This window comes from Corapipo altera, unplaced genomic scaffold (assembly GCF_003945725.1).
Source record: "Corapipo altera isolate COAL_440 unplaced genomic scaffold, ASM394572v1 0, whole genome shotgun sequence".
Classification (NCBI taxonomy): Eukaryota; Metazoa; Chordata; class Aves; order Passeriformes; family Pipridae; genus Corapipo; species Corapipo altera.
Genome location: NW_020884872.1, coordinates 74,458,789 through 74,479,512, shown reverse-complemented (window position 1 = coordinate 74,479,512; position 20,724 = coordinate 74,458,789). Strand labels below are relative to the sequence as shown.

The 20,724-nt window shown below is 40.0% G+C and overlaps 1 protein-coding gene across 1 annotated transcript in view; it reads right to left on the bottom strand.

The window, feature by feature from the left end:
• The window catches only part of ARHGAP20 (Rho GTPase activating protein 20), a 60,402-nt gene that overhangs the window by 13,467 nt on the left and 26,211 nt on the right, over window positions 1-20,724 (bottom strand). Inside the window, 6 exon segments of the mRNA XM_027653119.1 lie at window positions 1,837-1,903; window positions 5,670-5,747; window positions 8,591-8,675; window positions 9,647-9,688; window positions 11,574-11,723; window positions 16,799-16,969. Coding sequence (XP_027508920.1) covers window positions 1,837-1,903; window positions 5,670-5,747; window positions 8,591-8,675; window positions 9,647-9,688; window positions 11,574-11,723; window positions 16,799-16,969 — 593 coding nt within the window.

Genomic DNA, 20,724 nt, shown 5'->3' with positions numbered 1-20,724 from the left:
GAAGTAGATTTTGCTTGCTGGCCTGCAGCACTTTCTCTCTCCGTAATCTAAGAATTGACATTTTTCTCCATATTTACACAGGCACAAATCATACACTGGCAGATAGGGAGTTACTGTGTTTGGTGTAGTTAAGCAGATGTAAAAGTAAAATCAGACCTATTACAGCTGTATCACATAAAAGCCCATCAGAAAATACAGATGTTTACTATTTCTACTGCTTTCCTTGTAGCACTGAAAGTTTAGGTATTGATTGCTTGTATCATTCTGGAGAGAAATGAGACTTTGGGAGCAGTCATTTTTGCTAAGCATGCAAAACTCAAAAAAAATCCAGTGTGAAAGTGATCTTCTTTCCTTCTCCATGTTAAGTGCAACAGCCATCAACTCAGTCAAACGAGATACAATTATGGTTCTCATCTGAGGCTGAAACAGGAAGGAAACGTTAATCACAAGGCTAATGCAAATGAGCTACGCTTGGCTTTAACCAGCATCTTTGGGGACTACACAGACACAATTCATTTCTGGAGGAGCTTTCAAAAATGCCACTGGAAAGATGTTTTTCAGACTTCTCTAAAGATCTGGCAGATGAAATATATTAAATATGGATGCAGTGCTAAGACGTTTTAGTTAGTAGTTAGACTTGAGCACTGAGATTGGAAGAGACGTTATTTGAGATTACAGGCAGGATTGAAGCTTTGGCACAGTCAGAACTCTGCTTCTGATGCCTACCTATGATAAAAGCTGGCATTATCTAATAAACCTTTGCATAAATATCAAGAGCAGCATCACTTTCATACTCCAAGGATTCTTCTTTTCCAAGGATTGTAACTTGAATTTGCAGTGAAAGTCAGTCAATTAGAAACGCTTTACCATTTCTGAATTCTCTGGCTCTATGTTTAGAGCTGTGGCTGTGATTTGTTCTGAAGAAGATACACAATAATGGTCAGAAAGCCAAAGTCTGGTATGTTTCAAAGGCTAAACAGTTTGCACTATCTGTAAGGTGCACTTGGTAGACCTTTTATAAATATTCATGTTATCTGACTCCAGCGAAGCATTTGTAACTAAGGCTGCTTTGAGAAGGAATGCTAAGATTTACTGGGGTTAGATCTGCAAGAGGTAAAACCAGAAAATTCGTAAGTTTTTCTTGTTATAATCATCTGCAAACTCATATAGCACAAGTAAAGCTGGGCTTCTACAGGGAAAGGTTCTTAATAATGGGAAGGGATTTTTTCTTAGTGAATCAAGGGCCAAAATCAAATCACTCCATCCAATCACTTTTGAGCTTTGGGTTGGTTCCTGAAGACAAAATGTTTTGAAAACCATTTTAGAAAGAGAATAAGCACTGATTCACTCCTAATCAGAGGGGAGCTGTCAGACAGTACAAAAAACAGAGGATTGAAAAGGACTTCTTGAATCAGTTAACTTGAGTTAACAACAGAACATTTCTCAAAACTCTGCTGAGTTTTACTGAGGAGGGAAGTAAACAATGCTATGGAGGTGTAGGAAGAAGTATGGTAAAGCTGGACAGCCTGGAGGATGATGCCACCAGGAGGGGGTGAGTGGAGAGGCCAACTCTGCAGAAAGACTGGGGCTCATGCAGCAAAACTGGGGCAGAAATAAATGACCTTTTCCAACCTCTTTGTGACAAAAGCTCTTCAAAACAAAGGATCATCATCTGACTAGCTCCCCAAATAGGCAAACTTGTGTGACAGGGAAGTAAGAGAAAAAACAGGAAAAACAAAAGAGGAAACTGCATTTCAGTCTTCTCTGTATTTCTTGCTTCCTTCAGCACTAAAAGCTGAGTGAATATTGAAAAACAAAACAACATCAAGAACTTACCAATAAGAGGGTAAGGAGCATGTTCTCTTCCTGAAATCACCCACAGCTTGTAATCTTTTTCAGAGCCCTTTAAAACCAAAATTAAGAATAAGTTTGCCAGTCATTAAGGACAGGTTCATGTAAGGTTTCTCACAATGTAAGGATAATCTGCACCTTGTCAACAGCATTTACTTTGCAGTGCCTAAGTTTGCCACCAGCAAAGTTTCTGAATTGTGTCTGTCCTGTGCAATCTGGTTATGTGACCAGGATTCAGCTCTGAACATTGAGAGGTGCTGGAGCCCATCATTTCTGAGGGTAAAGGGGGAGGTTTTCCCCAATTCTTTCAGTGTTCCTGAAAGAAGAGGGATGGATGTCTCAGCCCACTCTGCCCTGCAGCACTGAGCAGCACCCAGCACCAAGGAGAGACAGGTCTGATCCCCCAGAAGGATTACAGCTAAGCAGCACAAGGAGGAGGAGGCCTGCTGCAGGGCATGGGGTAGACAGCAGGCAGTTCCTGTGAGCTGAGGTCACCCTTCAGCTCTGTCTTTAGTACCAGGGAAATCACACTCTCTGGGATGTGCTCTGCCACACAGGGACCCCTAAGCCTCACATCTGAGAACTCTGCTCCACCATCTCCCCAGCTTCTCTACATCCCCCTCAAGCAGGAGGAGCTCAGGTTTATGAGCCTGTGACCCATGCTTAAAGGTAGGGTAGGAGAACCTTCACCCAAGTCCTGAGCCCACTCTGATGATGCCAAGGCAAGGATGGCACCCATGGGGCTCCTGGCATTCAACGTTGCCCCAAAATCTCCCTGTAGGGCTGCTGTCAGCCCTTTTGAGCAGCCCTTTTCTGTGGAAGGGCTTGGGAGCACTGGAAGGTGTTTTCAGACTGCCAAGCCCTTTTTAAAATGTACAGTGGAGAGAATAAATTTACATCAAAGGAGACAATTTTCAAAAGACTGAAGAATGTGATCATCTTTGTGAAAAGTTGTGTAAAACCTCTGATTTGAAAGCAAATTCAAAATATTGCCTTTAGCATAAATACAGAAGTCAGTGTTGCAGTTTAATTGAAGAAAGAGAATAATACTTATTTCAGATATGATGGTGAGACAACAGAAGTAAAAGAATGGCATTTAATGTAAACCACACTCAGGACAAAAGGAAATAGCAAGTGGATAAATACACTGCATTAAAAGTAATCTATTTTACCTTAAATTACTTTTCAGTGATACTGCTAAATCAGAATAATTAAAATCTAAAAGTTTTCTGGCTACAAAGGTGGTAAATACCTCGTGACAGTATCTATTTAGCTCTAAAGTTAAATCCTACCTCCTTTTAAACAATTTGCCTACTATCCTGCATTATCTGGACCTTCACCCAGTGTCCCCAAGCCTCTTGAGACTCTTCCTACTTGCTGCATGCACCTGGTGTAATGCTGATACATCCAATAAAGCCTTTGCAGTTTGCTCTCTGACTGACAGAGCTTTTTGGCCCATATTAGCACTGCTGTTAAGTCAGCTAGCAGGGGGTAGAAGGAAAATAAATAGGCTTTGTAGACATCTCTGATGCCTCAGGGCAAGCAGCCAGGAGCAAATAAATACAGCTGAGGAGGACAGGAAAGGGTATTTGCTTTTCCTTTCACACATATATGTGAAAGGGATTGTTGCCATCAAGGGGAAGCAGGGGAAGGGAAAGAGCTGGTAAGTATGGCTTTCAGGAGGCAAACTGTTCATATCCCGACTGCAAATCCTATCCTTTATGGGCTTTATGAGGCCATTTGTCAGTATAAATATGACTGTCCCAGAAAAGTCAGAAAGTGTAATTACAGAGCTGGGAAACCCAAGGCCCTTCCTTCTGCCACACTTGATAATTTGGAACAGATATCAATGCCATTTTGCATGAGCTAGTTGTCATTTTACCAGAGAAACCACAGACGAAAAAACCCTGATGTGTTAAACCAGAGTGAACTCAGCCAAAGTAATAGCCTCATTAATCACATAATATGTGAAATGTAGTTTTTATAATTGCCATTGAAAAGTCATAAAGCTTCTTTCAAGTGGTCCTCTCCGGACTAAAATAAAAAACCTCACATAAGGCAAAGCTTCCTCCCAGTCAGAACAATACTATGAGGGGTTTGGGTGTTTGATTGATACCCAGGCTACAGCTTAATTTATTTAGCTTGTTTGATTTTATCGCTAATCTTATGATATGCCTATAATGAAAAAAGGCCTTATGTTCTAAAGAAGCAGTGAAAAAATATAGTATATTACTTGGGCAAATAATTCTGCAGGCAAGATTTTACATCTTGCAGATGGATTTCCTTCTTTTTCCACTTGAAATAAAAATGTAAAGAGAAGGAAACGGTTGATTGTAATACATACAAAAGAACAATGCTGAAACCTAACCAGCTCCTCCTCCTGCTCATCTCAAAGTATTCTCTTTGAATACTACCATTTTCCTGTTTTTTCTGTACACAAAATGAGGAAGTGCAAATGACACCCATAAAATGGGTAAAAATGAAATACATCACAATAAAGACTTGCAGTTGTAATATAGCACAGTCTCCTGATTTTTCTTGCAGACAATCTGCAATTAAAATCCTAATTTTAACTCACATCTTATCCTTTTCACCTTGCAACCCCCTCCATGAACTCCAGCTTCCTTAATTGAATAGACTACTGGATTCTAAGCTCAGGCCAGAGCCCCAGCCCTGGTGTAAATGGGATGTCTGAGACACAACAAGGTGGGTAGACAGAAATTGCTGTGCCTGAGAAATGCCAAGCTAGCGGAATAGATCCCTGTATTAAAAGCCTGTATAAATTAGGGATAATGGATGTTAGTGAATGCTAATTCTGAGGTTACTCCAACTTTTGCTGTGAATGTCCAGAAGCCGCAGGGAAGCACAAGAGTGGCACTTTGCTCATATTTAACTCTTCACACCCAAGGCTGTGGTAAGGAAAGACTTGATAGATTCTATGCAATGAGACCAACATGTGTATCAAGAGTAAGACATTTAAAAAACTCTTATTACCCAAACAGTAGACTGGCAGGCCAGTTAAAAAGCTGTCATCCAGGATCTTCTATGTGATTACTGGTATTGGTTGGAGCCACATTGTGAAACAGAATAAGGGAGCCAGAATTCTGTCCTTGGCATTGATTCACTATTACACCTGAGGCACTACCTGGTCTGGTTTAGAGCAAAGGAAGCCAGCTGAGGCAGTACTTGATATTGTAGGGATCGTTGCATTTATTTGGTACTACCCTGCATTACCATAAGTCCTGTAAAAGCCTTTTTCCAAAACAGTTTCAGGACATTGCGTGAATTGGGCGCATTCAGATTTCGTGCAATCACTTAGTTACATTCTTGTCTTACATAACTCTCAAGGTCCATGGACATTTAAAGTACCTGATTCAGACACTTGAGAGCAGTGCTTGTACTTGCTATCTGGGGACACAACTGATGATGCGTCTGCACATTTTGAAACCAACTAACAGACAAGTCAGTAGGTTTCCTGTTCACACTGAAGCATGCAAAAGGAGCTCTACCAAACTCTCAGTTCTTGTGTCTAGATGTCTCCTCTTAGGCTTCAGCAAAACAGATTTAAAAGCAACTTGAAACATGACTGATCCCTTACAGGGACGAGAGACCTACTCAAAACTTTTAAAGCACTTGTTAATCTCTGGAGGTCTATATATTAACAAGGCACTTCTGCTGCACTTCAATAACTCTGAATTGCTATCTTAAAGGCTTTAATTAATGTTCATATCCTAAAACTTGGAAATAGTGCAAGGCAAGATCTGACTGTTATAAGAGACTACAAAAAAAGACTCAATAAAACTGGTGTAAGGACTTACATTAATTCCCAGCTGCTGCAGGGCCATCAGAATTACATCGTTTGCTGTATCAACATTGGTTACACTTAGGGTTTTTGACTGTGAACAGAAAAAAGGAGAAGGGGAAAGTGGCATTAAAAATTTGGATTTGCAAAGAGTATCTGAGGTGCAGTAGCTCTGCATAATTCATTGTTGGAAAAATTGAGAATATCCTGTTAAAATTTTACTTATTAAAATAAATTATACTATATAGATAAAGGTCCAGCTGCTTGGGATCAAGGTTTGATTTCCTCTGCTTTGTCACATACTTTCTGTATTTGCTCCCTGCTTCCCTAGCAGCTCCATCAGAAGAGAGAGTGCCATGATTACTGGGGACATGACTTCCACATTAAAATATGCAAAAAGACAGGACTACTAACTGCACTTCAGACACTGCGTAAGGGGAACGCAATGGTTTGATTCATTTAAAAGCACACAAGTTTCCTTTGAAAAAAATTAAACATTTCAGTGAGTTTTTTCAGTGAAATATCAATTGTCAATAATTTCTGTCCTTTTCAACTGAAGTTCTCCCTGGCAAGAAAATACTGTAAACAGGCCATTCATCTCTAGCACCTTTGCTACATTCTATATAGATTTCTCAGAGCTAGATCTGGCTCAGTACCAGAAGCACTTCCTCTTGGTAATCTTTCATCCAATTAAAATGCTACCTCTCCAGCAGCCTCTAGAATCTGCTGATGGGCAGTATGGAAAAGCATGGAGCAGCAGAGATACCACTTTCTAAATAGTTATGGTGACCAGCATGGAGTGCCAAGCTTTGGTTGGTGAAAGTGCTGCTTTCCACAGGGCAGTCTTTCCAGAGCGAGATTTCAGCATCTGCTGCCTGGAATCAGTATTCCTCCAGTACTGCTGTGCAATGCTCTGTACCTCAGCTCCATGGATTGCATCGAACACACTAGGATTAATGACTCTATCCTCAGCCCTGCTGGAATGTGGCAGCACCACTGCCTTCATGTTGCAGAGGCAAAAACAAGTGGTGAACATGTGTCCAGAGTGGTTTTTGCTTGCAGAATCATACCCATGCTGGTCTCACTTCCAAGCTAACAGGCAACTCCCACACACCAAGCACAAGTTACTAAGCCCTGTTGGCTCCACCAACAGCACTACGCAGCTTTTGGATTGCAGCGGGTTCCTGGCCAGACTAAAGCCTTGGCAGAACAAAGGCATGCCCACTGCAACAAACCACCAGGCCTATCTGATGGCCCAAACAAGGGAAGGTGGCAGAGCTGTAATGTAGATGTTCACTGCCAGTCCCAAGACAGTTTGTGATACGCTGATACCTTCTGTAGTATACCAATTTTATGCTGGCCATAAGGTGTTCAGGTGAAACAACCCCCTAACATTTTACATTTAGAAAAGATCTGAGCTGTACATTTGTGTAGGTTCCTGACGGTAACAAGCTGCCATGGCAATTAAAGGAAAGTAGTGAGAATACTCTATATCTTGCTTCAGGACATATCTGAACGCTCATACCATAAAAAATTTAACATTTGCCTGAAGCAATGACATCTGGCTCTCAGGAGTAGGTCAGCACATTTGCATAAGTTTTGCTCTTGGCTAGAATATAATAAAATGGTTTGTGCCTTGTGTTCAGCCTTCCTTACTATCCAAAACCAAAATAGCGGCATCTCCAGCCGCTATAGCAGGAATCACAGTGCAATAAGAACTGTTTGCATCACAGAATTTCTATCTGTTCCTCCTCTGTTTTATTACTGATAATATCCAGACTATAGTGTGTTGTTTCTACGACTGTCAGGATCAGAAGACTATATCTGGCATAGGAGCTAATTACAACTAAGGAGAAAAGGCATTTAAAAAACCCCCAACAAACTCTGGTACAAGATTGCAACCCGAGAGCATGTATGATTTAGAGACTTTTACACCCGAGCAGACCTTGATCTGCAGTCTTGCATTTGAACTTCACAATTTTTGGTACTGTTTATTAATTTTTATCTTAGCCACCTCGCAATTATAGTATTGTTTAATTATTATTTTCTGAAAAAAAGGCAGACTCCTTTATGCTTTCATCTATGCAAATACAGAATTCTAAGTGGAGATTCACCGTTGGGCAAAGACCTCCAATGAAATCTAACTTCTGTCAAAATTTCTCATTCCCTTGCACATGCTCCTTGGAGTTCTGAGATTGAAATACAGATGTTACAAGAAAGAAAAGACAAATGTAGAAGAAGCAAAGGAAGAATGGATGGATTATCACTGAATAGGTAGGGTATCCCTACCTAGTAGGGTATAACTAGGGTATCCCTATGGAATTGGCTACATGCAAGAATTTATTTTAAATTGGTTAATAATTACTTAGTCAAAAAGGTGCAAATCACCCCGTGAATGACCTTTTTTACTATTTATACTTTGCCTATAAATTTACCAGCATCAATTAGTTGATGAAAAACATGCTTAAGGCAATTTCAGGGTGTTCTTACACACTGCTTTCCTGACTTAAGATCGCTATAAACAATAACACGCTGCAGCTTCACAGAATTGAAAGAAGGCAGTTGTGGGTTTAGATAAGATTTACAAGCAAAAAAAGGGTACATTGTGCTGGTATTTCTGAAGATGCTTACGCGTAAGTTCCACTAGAGGTGTTTCTTGGGACTTCACACTGTACAGTCTTTAGTTTGTATGCCAGAACCATTATTTCTTACCAAGCACACTGTCTTTAAAACAGAAGTCATGTATTAATACATTAAACACATGTATTAAAGGGCACAAACATTTCAGGGCTGCATATGCCAAGTCTTTTCAAGGGACTGAATCCTTAAAGGAGATTGCAAACCAAAGGAACCCTTTCAATATCCAGAGGATTTGCAGGTCACTAGCACTCATAGGTGATGTGGATTTAGACCCCTATTTAACTCAAGAGCACTTACATATGCACAAGTTCCCACGTCTTTTGCAATTATCGTCACAGGGATCCTTTTAGGATTGTCTTTTTCCTTCTCTTCTCTTATTCGACTGACAAAACAAGTACAAAACAAGTAAATTTTTAATATTGCAAATATAAATAGCAAGACATATTTAAATAGCAATCAAGCAGTAACTGGATAAGAAGCAGACTGTTTGCAGATGTACTGCAGTAGAAAGATCTCTAAAGAAAAGAAAGCACCCAGCAGCAGTATCTGGAAGGGATGCCAGTTGTGGTCCCCAGTAATGCCCTGTTGTATCGAAGTTCATTGTAGAAATCAGAGTAATCAGCAGAGAAAGTGAACAGAAAAAAATCAAGCTAAAACTACCCATCATTGTGATGCCTCAGTCTACACTAAAAGCTCCTCCTGGAATCAGTTACCTCAGTATAGACTAGTTCAAAGGACTGAACAGGAGAAGAGTGAACTGGAAATCATCCCAGTAAGAATGATTTAAACAATCCAGGAACTCTGAAGAATCAGATCAAGACGGAAACCTCAACCAGAAGAACTGGTGACCAGAAAACAGAACTATCACTAATAGCTTTCTGTCCAGACACTGAATGACGTAAGACAGCTCTATTTAGACAAACCCTCCCACCACACCCTCCAGCTTGGGGTATGTTCTGTAAGACCAAAATATAGCTGGCCATGAGCAGCAGAGAGGTTAGAGCAGAGGTCCTGAGCTGGGCTTGCTTAGCTGCCATCACCATGGAAAGAGCTCCAGGCTCAACTAGAGCAACAGAGGCAGAGGCTTCTGACACTGCATTGGGAAGGAACAATGTGTATTAAGAATTGCTCTGGTTTTGTGCTGAGCAAGGAAAGCAATTCCCTCCTTGCACAGTGATGGATGCATAAAAGGCATGCACCATCTTCTGCAGGGAGAAGATAAGATTTTTCTTTTCCTTAACAGCACTTGGAAAGAGCTCATCTATCATGATGGCATAGGCACCACAGCTTGGGAACCACTGGTCTAGACTGGGACTCTTTTCAATGTCTTTAAAGACAATACAAAAAAAGTACCTTTGCAAAAAAGAGAGCCATGTTTCCTTTTGTTCTGCAGACCTGAAAATTAAAACAAAGCAGGGACAAATCAACCATCATTCTAATACCAAAATAGTCCTCGTACAAACCACAGTGGAATGGACTGTTTCTTGGCTGGAATTTTATAAATACCTACAAAAACTAAAAGATTTATCCAGATTTGAATGAAAAGTCTGCTTCCCTGCAAAGTCAACTGAAAAGCCTGCCCATGAAGACCAAAAGCCCCAGTTACCAGTTTTTGTCACAGAATTCAAAACTTTACCAATGAATTCAGCAGGAAAAGCATTGACTTCTTAAACTAGTGCCCAAATAGAAGAGGAAGGCACTTTAAAATAAGAGGTTAATTCAAAAGTTTAAAGGTATTTCTTCAGGTACACAGACTTCTTTCCACTTTCACTATTCTAATTATCTTCTTATTTGTTAGTTGTTTTGTCAGCACATCACAAAGTACACATAAGCCCGTTGTGCTTAGTAGGGTTTAACTTTGGACATTTTAAGGCTTATCTCATTTATCTTTATCTCATTTATACCCTTTCAAGGATATAAAGCTGTCCAGTTAAATGTAGCTAATAATAGGACTGTTCAAGGAATCTAACCTAATTTTGCATCAACTTTCTTGATTTAAATCCTGTCCCAGATGGAGTAACTGCTATTCCCACTGCTGCTTTTGTAAATCAAGTTCTTCAAATTTTCAGAGAAGGCATTTAGGAACTACAAACCTTCTGAATGATGCTGTGAGGGGAATGCTACAAATGTAAATGCTACAAATATGACTCTGCTTTGGCTATTTCAGTTATGTTGGACAGGCATCTATGGACTCATCCATGGCATTTTAGATTTTTCAGTGTACCTCCAGACATGAAATAATTTCACTGCTATAAAATCTCTGACTCTTTCTTGATTGAGGCTATTGCTTTCCTATTCAACTACTTTCTGATATCTATAAAGGATCACATACTGTCTCTAGATCAAAGCTCATGTTTATTGGCAAGAGTTCAACTGAAAATCAATAGAAAATTTCATCTTTGTTTCAGGGCTATTAAGTGTAAAAAAACATAAACAGCACAACCATCTCAATAGAGTGCAGTTTGTACACAGCATTCTCCTTGGCTAAGGACAATGTGACATAGAAATTAAGCTGGATACTTCAGCTTTTGCTCTCTGTTGATAAAGAAGAAAATGCATTTTCCAAGATTCAGGCAAATTACCGTGGTTAAGCAGCTGGGATTTCAGGGGGATGTGCCCTCCCTCCTCCAAAGTGACGACAGAGCCCTCCTGCTGAGACTAAAATTAGCCTAATCACTCAAATTACCTCTACAGCCCTTATGTGTACTACAGTCAACGCTGTGAAGACAGATGAAAAATCTTTCTATTAAAATTCAGAGACTCTGCCTTAAGAGTAATTTTGACATTTTCTCTGGCACAATTAAATTGAACAGACAAATAGGACAAGGTCAGTATTTCACTGTATGTTTCCTGTTATTTCCAACACATGCTCTTCTGTTTAAAACTGTCTTATGAGAGTCTCTTTGATCCTTTCATTAGCTTGTCTGTTTAATATTTGTAGTTCATCTTATTAATTAGTGAAGGTGTTCATCAAGTTATACAAAAAAAAAAAAAGATAATTTCCACTGAGCAAGTTTGCAGCACAGACAGTGGTTTGCCAAGTTACATATTTTCTCAATTTTTAAAATTATAAGAAAGTACCATTGCCCATTTGCAGGGAGACAGAAGATGAGGTGTGGAGGGTGACTTGCTCACAGTAGTAGAAGGAATTGGTTTAACAATCAGGAAGTTGCTGCGCCCCACATTCACTGGTGTTGAAATGAATCTGTGATAGTCTCATTACCTGCCAGCCTAAAAACATTTAAGTAACTTGGTAAATAAAACATATCTCAATTCTTACCTGAAATTTGCCACACAGTTTGTGGTGGGCCAGCCCAAAACAAAGGACCTCTCTGGGTCTGTGCTGCCTTCACAGACTTCTTCTGTACAAAATGCAGTCCACATCTCACAGAGACGTGCTTGGCACTTTAGTTTGAAATGAGAGTGTGACCTGCAGGCAGAAAATCATAGGTAAGTCACACACATGAAAACATAGCAAGACAGATTAAACAACTAGAGATTTTTCTTCCTTCAGGCACATGTAAAGCTTGCATTGAAGTTGATAGAAGAAACTCTTCTGCTTCAGTTAAAGAAAACAATGTTTTATTGGGTTACATGTAAAAACATATCAATTTCTTATTTGAATGGGATCAACAGACCTCTTATTTGTGGAATAAACAGACTGCTTGTGGCATCCCTGGGAATCACCCTTCTTGGGGGAAAACTTCCATTCATATCTAGAGTTCTCCAAACCTCACCATGAGGCAAAGATTGCCACTTGTACTTGAGTCTCCTTTCAGTGACTTTAATGCTATCGAGGAGTTTATAATACAGTTCTATTGCTTAGCCCCAGGGTCAAAAACTATGATGAGTTTAAGTAGTGACAACTAGGTCAGGGCAAATGAAGCAATCTTGAAGAAAGAACAAGCAGAAAACTGTCATCTGTGTCAACTACAGCACAGGTCACCATACAGCCTCCACGAACTAGCAGCATAGTAGCTTTAGGTCCACATCACTTGGAGAATGAGCCAGAACTTTGTGCATTCTCAAAATATTCACTCATCTATAAGGAAGATACAAAATTTCCCCAATTTTTAAAAATTTGGCCCTTCCTGTGTTTTATCCTACTAAACAATAAGGGTCAAATTTACACAATTTCATATTTTAATTTCAACTCTTTCTTCCACCTAATTTCTCATTATAAGTCTCCTTCCTTTGTAGGATTGGTGAGTGCTAGTGCTATGTGAGAAACAAGTAAAACCTCAAAGTCAGTGCAGCTCTGTAGCACTGCAAAAGCTGCTCACTTCAAGCCTTGCAGTCGGAATTACCTGAGCTATGGTTCTCCTGGGCCAGCAGGGAAAGGCTGGAGGAAAAGTGTTCCCTACCTGAAACCGAGGGGACATGCAAGCAAGAGCATATCAGCTCACCACTGTGTTGCTAACATGATGGGGACAGTGCTAGACACCATGGTGATTAGGGCTCTATAAATAAATATGCCACGTAAGCAGTTTCCTAGAGCTTTGATACACATGGGCTACCTTCTCTCAGATTAGTCTCATTTACAAGGTATTTGACTTAGAACAGACTGAACTAATACAGTCAGAAACACGAAAGTACTTGAACCTTGTGGCTTTCAAGAGGACATAGGTGAACTTGCAGTCAGCTGAACCCTGACTGTCTGAGGTTTCCAGCTGACACCGTACTAACACGTGTGGCGAGATGGTGTGCAGCAATGCTCGCAGTGTTGAGCAAGGAAGGACTGTCAGTGTATATCAAATCTGGTAAAAAGATACACTTCAATTTGATTGTCATAAAATACTATAAAATACCATGTGAAGTTCCTGTATTTTTTAAACTAAAAGCTAAACACCATGTTCAGCTAAACTAAGATCATGGTGTTTCCTGATCAGCTGAACGTTTCACCTCTCTTCACTATATTATGTTCTGCTACCCAATCAAAGTACAGGAGAACGTTTCAGCATGCTTGTTAAAAATTAGTTTATGATGCAACAAGTAAGGTCTGTCAAGAATACAAAACTAACTGTATTCTGACTGACCACAGAATGAACTCTGAAAACGTAGATTTACAAAAAATACAGCTGTGAATTCTAATGTAGATGTTAATAAATGGATGTCTGGTCTTATGCCACCGAATCAATCTGTTGACCCTCCCCTTCTCCCTAACTTTTTTTTCCTATTACCCAGTACAGTGAACACTCTACATGCTGTTTCACTTTTTTAACATTTACAGTTCCTAAAGCCAGATCCCTACAGTGCCAGTAGCAGGTGTCAGCAGGGTATTGGCAGAAGCACAAGGATGTTCTCCAATCATGCTTGATGTATGTTCTTACCCTTTTTGCCATGCCTAGTCACAGCTTTCAGCTATTATCAGTATTCAAGTGGCCTGGTTTCCAGAGGCACTGAAACAGTAGCCTTCATTAACATCTAAAGAGCCTGAAGTATATTTTTATCCCTATCTGCCATGTCCTTTATGCAATCCATGGGTTCTCAGTATTTGTGATAAGTGGGCCTTCTACTTAAGTGCCAGAGCATTACCTCTAAAAATGAATATATCATTGCTGACTAAGGAAGCAGCATGACTGAATGTTTTCAAAATGGCCAGACTAAAATCTAATTAATATTGTATATATTTTTAAGGAAGTCCCCTAGCAAACGCTACTGTAAACATCAGGCAGATCTCAAGTCCACTGAAATCAACAGAAAAATCATGAACACCAATGGTGTCGGTATTGATGCACTCCATGCAGGGCACTTGCAGTTCCTTTTGCTTGCAACTGGATACTTTGCAACCAATAACATATGGAAGATTAACTTCTCACTGGATTTGCTAATCTCCTTAATAGGACCCTCTGACAAAAGCATTAATGGATCTAATGTGAGATTGTTACCATAATTCCATGTATGCACTCAACCATTAATTTCTATGTCCAGACATGTTGGGAAAATAACCTTAAAAGGCATGTGTATATACACAGGTGTATATTACAAAGGAGAAAGAGGAAATCATTTCTCTGTGCCTTCCACACAAAAATTTACGTAAGAAACCTTCATCATGGAATTGACAGATCCTTGAAGTATTTACTCTGCCAAATAAAAACACATGCTCTCTGTAAGAAATCTAATCAATATATAGAAACGCGTATATAATATTTTACATACGTAACTTTGATTTAGTGAGAAAAACTCTTTCAATCAATTCATTTGTGACATAATCTCCATATGAAGGCAGTGAAGGACAGGGTAGCAGAGGAGCACAACATGTGAGTATTATTCTTGTTTTTTATAAGCTGGTATAAGGCACGATCAGAAAACATAACAGTCTACATTTCAGAAATTATTAGAAAGTAGCAAAAAATGAACCTAGATGCCCTTTGTCCAAAGTCATATATGGACCAGTTGTGCAGAGGACTTACCCCTCACGAATTTCCATGGGAGTAATGCCAATTGGCTGTCTTTAAGCAGGAGCTCAGTGCTATACAGTACTTTACTCAGCAAGCTCAGAGAACACAAGATACTTGTTGCTCTCTTTAGGAAAAACTTGTACCTGTTTCCTGATCATACGAAGACTAATTATACATGAGCTCCCTTTGTACAGTTACTGGCTACCTGCAGCTGAGCTGACACGAGCACAACACTGAGCTGTACTGAAGATACTGTAGGGGTTCATATGCCTCAAGCCAAAAAACTACTTAAGACAAAAAGAGTATTACAAAATTTTAGCACCTTCACAAGGAATAATTCTGAAGTTAAGTCAGATTCAACTGCATCATTAAGTCTGTCCTGGTCTGACTGCTTTGACTCTGCACCAGGCTATTAAAAAGTCAATAGCAGTCAACAGTCACGGCCACAGAGCAATACACATGCTCAGATCTTCCTTCTAGGAACCAACACTGGTAAGACAGCTTTCAAAATGCTGATTTTTAAGTAGTATTCATTAGTGACAGCTCTGATGCTTTAATTGCTGACAGAGCAGCTGTAAAAAGAACATCCCAATTAGATCTTCAAAATACATGAAGTAATATCACTCAAAATACTATTTTTACCATTTCTAGCAAAGACTTGCCCCCCTTCCTTTTTCACATGCAAAAGCACAGTTTGTTCTCTTCCATCTTTTTCAAACATTGCAGTCTCTGCTCCACATTAAATCACATGCTGTAAGAGCTATTATTACTCCCTGGGGACCAGGTTTTTGTGCAGTTACACTGAGTAGTGCTTTCCTATGCAAATAGTCCCACTGGGACCCAGTCAAACCTGCAGTAATGTGCAGCTCAGCTTGGGGCTGTAACATAGCTTCTGCTCAGCATGCTGACCAGGGTGGGAGGGATTTATCCCTTCTGACTTCAGTCTTCTACAATTTAGGAGCTAAACTATGGCTGGATAGCCAGTGTATGGAGTGAGAGACCCCCAAGAACCTGACTCTCCTCACCCAGGAGAGGTGAGTTTGCTGCAGTAAGGTGCTGGTTTTGCCTCAGTGACTGTAAGAGGGGCCTAGAAATCTGGGTAAGTTGCAAATAGTTCACGTTTTAAAGCTGAAATCAGATGAGGTGAATTCCACTCTAAACAAGCAACAAACATAAATCAATACAGTAACAATGTTGTTATTGCTACTGCTGGTAGAATAGCAAGATTTCCCCTAAATATCCTTACGTTCACCACCCACCCATAGTAGAACATGTTTTGTGTAAAACATCCTCTGTGTTGTCACACCACATCAAGTGAGGGAGTTCAGCTGGGAGGGTTATGTTTACCATGTGTGATTCAAACAGACATGGCTCAGATTTCTACAGAAAACACAGATTTCTTCTGGCTTTTCCCAGAAGCCCCTGAAACAATTGCTTAAGCGAAATGACACATTGCAAAAGCCCAGGATTCATATTGAGATTGCCCACCCTGTGAAACCACAACACAGTGCCTTACAGAAAGTGAAGCTACATCAGGATTTTTTATTATTATTTCCCCATAACCCATAACAACAAGTGAAAGCACCCTCTAAAACTGCCTTAAACCACAAATGCTGCATGAAGCTGGCATGCTAGACACAGCTTGTAAATGTGACTTAATTGTGAATGGTAGAGTGAATAATCAGAGCTCAGCAGCAAGCCTGATTACACATGAACACTACCCAGACTGCCCAGCATCGCCTCCCCTTCCCCATGCACAGGACAAACTGCAGAGACATACACTGTAATGCCATCTGCAATCTCTGTTTTCTTACAGCTGCTCATCACTGGTGTGTATCCGAAGCAGCTTCCAGGTAAGGGTTAAGACCTCTAACCCCACCAATGGTGTTATGCACATCCCATGGGACTGAAGATGCCCTGTCTAAAACATGACAAGTTGAAGGTAGCACAATGGACATAGCTGAGCACCAGTGAGTCTTTTCTGTGACGGTGCACTCCCAGAGCAGAGAAGATTACTCAATGCAAGCAATACATCAAAGAACATCTGATACTTCCTTAAAATGTTGCATCCTGGAATTCCTCTATGGCTACGGGCCATACTCACTTGGACTTGGCAACAACCAGAATGTCTGTGAAGAGAAAAAGGTGTCGCTCCTGGGTTTGCAGACTTGTCTTCAGCTGCACATGGCCATCCAGGATGAACGTTCGGTTGTGACATATGAAAGACTGCACAAGAGGCCATGCCTCCGGGCTGATGGGGGACAAGCAGCCTTCCCTGAAAAAGGAAATGAAATAAATGGGATAAAGAAAATCAAATCAGCCAGTTGCCCGTAAATTGAGAACCAGGCAGTGAATTCCCATATCTGCTGCCAAAAGGCAATTTATTTGACCACATTTCAGTGAAAGGTGAAAGGGACTAAGAGGATAATTCAGCAGTCAGATTCTGACAGAAAATCTATTAGGGACTGTCTTCACTGAATCTTTTACAGCCTAACCACATCTAGCATTTAGCAAGGGACAATAATTTAGACATTTGTATTGAAGTCTTAGACAAAATACTTCACCTTCTGTAGGCTCTCCAAAAAGAGAGGAGACATATGCATGATGAACAGATAACTGCACAACCACCTTGCTCAGAATAGGACTCATATTCAGGGTTAAAAGTGATTTATAGAAAGTATTCCAACTAAGGACAAACACAAGGTGTAATCGAACCTTGCTAGAGATAGACCATGTACTACATGCAATATGAGATAAGGCTGCTCGGCCTTTCTCTCTCCCAGTATAAAATCCACAAACATTGAAGTAAGCTCCTGTTGCAGGTTTTGGTTGTGTGACCAGAGCTATGCTTGTCTAAGGCTGCTGGGTAATCCAAACCCAAGTCTATAGGGAAAAAAATCAGACTGTCTCCTGGAAGACACTGATCTTTTCTAAGGAGGTATTGCAGAGTTTATAGCCCAAGGTGGAGACATGATTCTCTCAACCCCTTCTGTTCTCCATAAAGAAGTGGAATAGTTATTGAAGCAGAAATAGAGTTTCCCTAGCATGATGGTCAGCTCACACACCCAAACGGGATATCCCTCATTTCTGAGTCTGGCTCTAACAAATGACTATTTATATGGAGCTGAACCGAATGAATGTGAGGGTCTGAGAGGATGACACTCCTTCTCTAGGGCTCACTAGATGCTTGTTGCAGGTCAGGCTCTCCCTTTCAAAGCCAGAGACACGGTTTCCAATTCTTACAGAAAAGTGCAAGAACTGAACCTGGGTCTCCTACACTCCGGTGGACCTTAAATAATGAATTTCTGGATTAAAACCAGGACCCATCAGTATCTTTACTCATGATTTTAAAATCCAGCTTTCCAGTTATTTGCTCTCCCTAGAGATGCCTCCAAGTCAACTATTTCCCTTTGGTAAAATGGATCAGTTCCATTTTTATTAAAATGTATTATTTTTTCTTTTTTTAAAAAAAAATAAGCTAACACTTGGCGGGATCAGCTTGGCAAGGACAGGCTGCAGTGAACAGCTTTGCAATTCTAGTTTATTCCTCGCCCCATTGGAATGAATGACAAACACCTAATGACTGCTGGGAGAAGAAATGGAGCTCATACAGTGAAAGTCACAAAACTAAATAGGAGGGAAATGAAAGAAAACAAGAGTGAGCAGAGAAAACCTTCAAGGAAGGTCATAAACCTTCTTGTACCTCTCTTAGAGCCTAGATGACCCACAACCCTCCTCTCCTTGATACTTGTGGCTGGATTATGAAGGATATTATTTAGGAAAACCTGACAGCTGGGAGAGAAAGGATAAGCTCCTAGACTGGCCTACATTAGCAGGACACACTTTCACTGATGTGTAAGGAGCTGGTGAGGATCTCTGCCTGCTGGGGAGAGCCTTGCATTCCCCTTTCTGGCTGGGAATCTGAATTTTTGAAAGAATTCCTCAACTTATTTTGTCTTAAACTATGTCTTAATCATGTCTTTCATTACATACCCCTTCAGGGGAGAGAGAAAGAAGCAGAAGGGATGTTTAGGAGTGTGGAGGTTAAAGCAGAGAAAGGAGTTTTGGAAAGGAGCATGTATCACTGTACAACAGTGATATATGCTGTGTGGCCAGCAACAGGAATTAGGGGAACAACAAGCACCTCTTCTACCCTTCCACTTCCATGGGATGGGAATTTGCCAATTCACCAGTTCACTGGTGAGTGTTAGGCAACCGGGACTCCATTTCATTAACTCCTTAGCAGGACTTGGCCCAGAAACTTAAGCAGAAATCAGGAATGATGATGAATTGACCTGCGTGAAAGCCATCCATGGTCCTTACCTCAAAGATTAAGGCAGTGATATAGTCACTTGTATTTGAACCCAGTACCAACAACAGCTAGGAAAGCCCTCTCCATGTTACACTGCTGTAACCAAGTTAGCAGAAGCACTCTTAAAATCATAGGGTCAGGTTTTGCTGTCTCCATATACGCAACTCTGTTTGATTATTCCTGTTTGTGTATTTTCTACATCCTGATTTGTAAGCCCAGGAACCTCTCAAATTAAACTAAGCAAAATCTTTTTCATATAGGTATGCAAATGAAGGTGTAGTAGGTTTAGTAATGCCAGTAGGGTCAAGCAAACTGAACTGCATTTTGACCCAGTGCCTTTTAAGCACATCTGTCATCTGAACTCTAAAGCACTCTTACATACTCTAATATTAGGGTTTACCTGATAAGCCTTATTTAAAAAAAAAATAATTTTCTTCCCCAGAAACAAAGTGGAAAAAAAAATCAAAGCCATTAATTCATCCAGAATCTTTTAAGGCCTCAGGAACAAGAAACATGGAGGAAATTCATGTCAGCAGTGCCAAAAATGTTGTTTGGAAAGCATGCTTTTGATCCTCTCAATTAATGTTCCATTGTTACAAGACATGAATGAAACCAAGTATTGTTACATTGAAGAAAATGCAGATCAGCAATATCCTTGGGCATGTGAGAGAGAGGTATTTCTGCAGTTCAGTTTTTACTGGCTCAATGATTTTTCTGGCCACTAAACGAGTCTAGTTTTGCAAAAGTGCTAAGTACACAAATACTGATTCTTTGAAAATTCCTTTTAACAGAGTTAGGCAAAACTCTGTACTTAAGTCAATGTGATTTGTGATATAATTAAAAAATAAGTCAGTGATACAGGGCTCTCTCTGCCTTCGCTATATTTCCCTAAAAGTCACTTTATGATTAACACATGTAAAAATCCCACAAAGTAACATCTTTCCAGTTTGGTAGGAAAAAAAGCCATCACTCAGGTTTGTTAAGAAGGAACTGTAAACTGATTCCTGAATAATGGGGATAGACAGGGATCCTGCACAGCCAGCAATCAGTCATGTTCCATTTTGTGTAGAAGCAAGGCTGACACTGATGTTTTGATGGCATTGCCATTGTAAAATGCTAGTCTTAAGTGGACAGTTTTTCCTAAAATACTATTTTGGAAGACTGAAATTGTTATGTGGGATTTTAACTAAGGAGAAACTCTTGTAGTTTGAGGATATCTACAAAATATTCTTGACTTATTCAGAAAAAAAATAAAATCACTGTACTGGCTAAAATTAGTGTAAAGATAATTGAAGATTTCTCTCCTGGCTTTTCCAGAAGGAAAATTTTTGCACCTGTTATTTTTCAAATTAATCAAAATAGACATTTTGTGCCTATTCAAAAGACACTATGATTTAAAAGAACTCTTCAGTTTTGTAGGTGAAATATATGAAATTGAATTCCACACTAGTCAGCCAAACACTGAAAACCACATTCCAGCTGCATTCAGTGTGAAAGCAAACACATCAATGCTCACTTCATCGATCCTGTATTTACCAAAAGCCATAAAGCACAAAAATTACTTCTTTTTTTCCCCTGCAGAGCTTCCTTGGGGTTTCCAATAAAACTGATACCTAAACAGCATGACCTACAAAATGTTTATTCTTGGTGTTAATGGAGATGTCAGCTTTATTATCTGTTTGTAGTGAAAACAATGAAAGAAATCATACTTTCCTAAG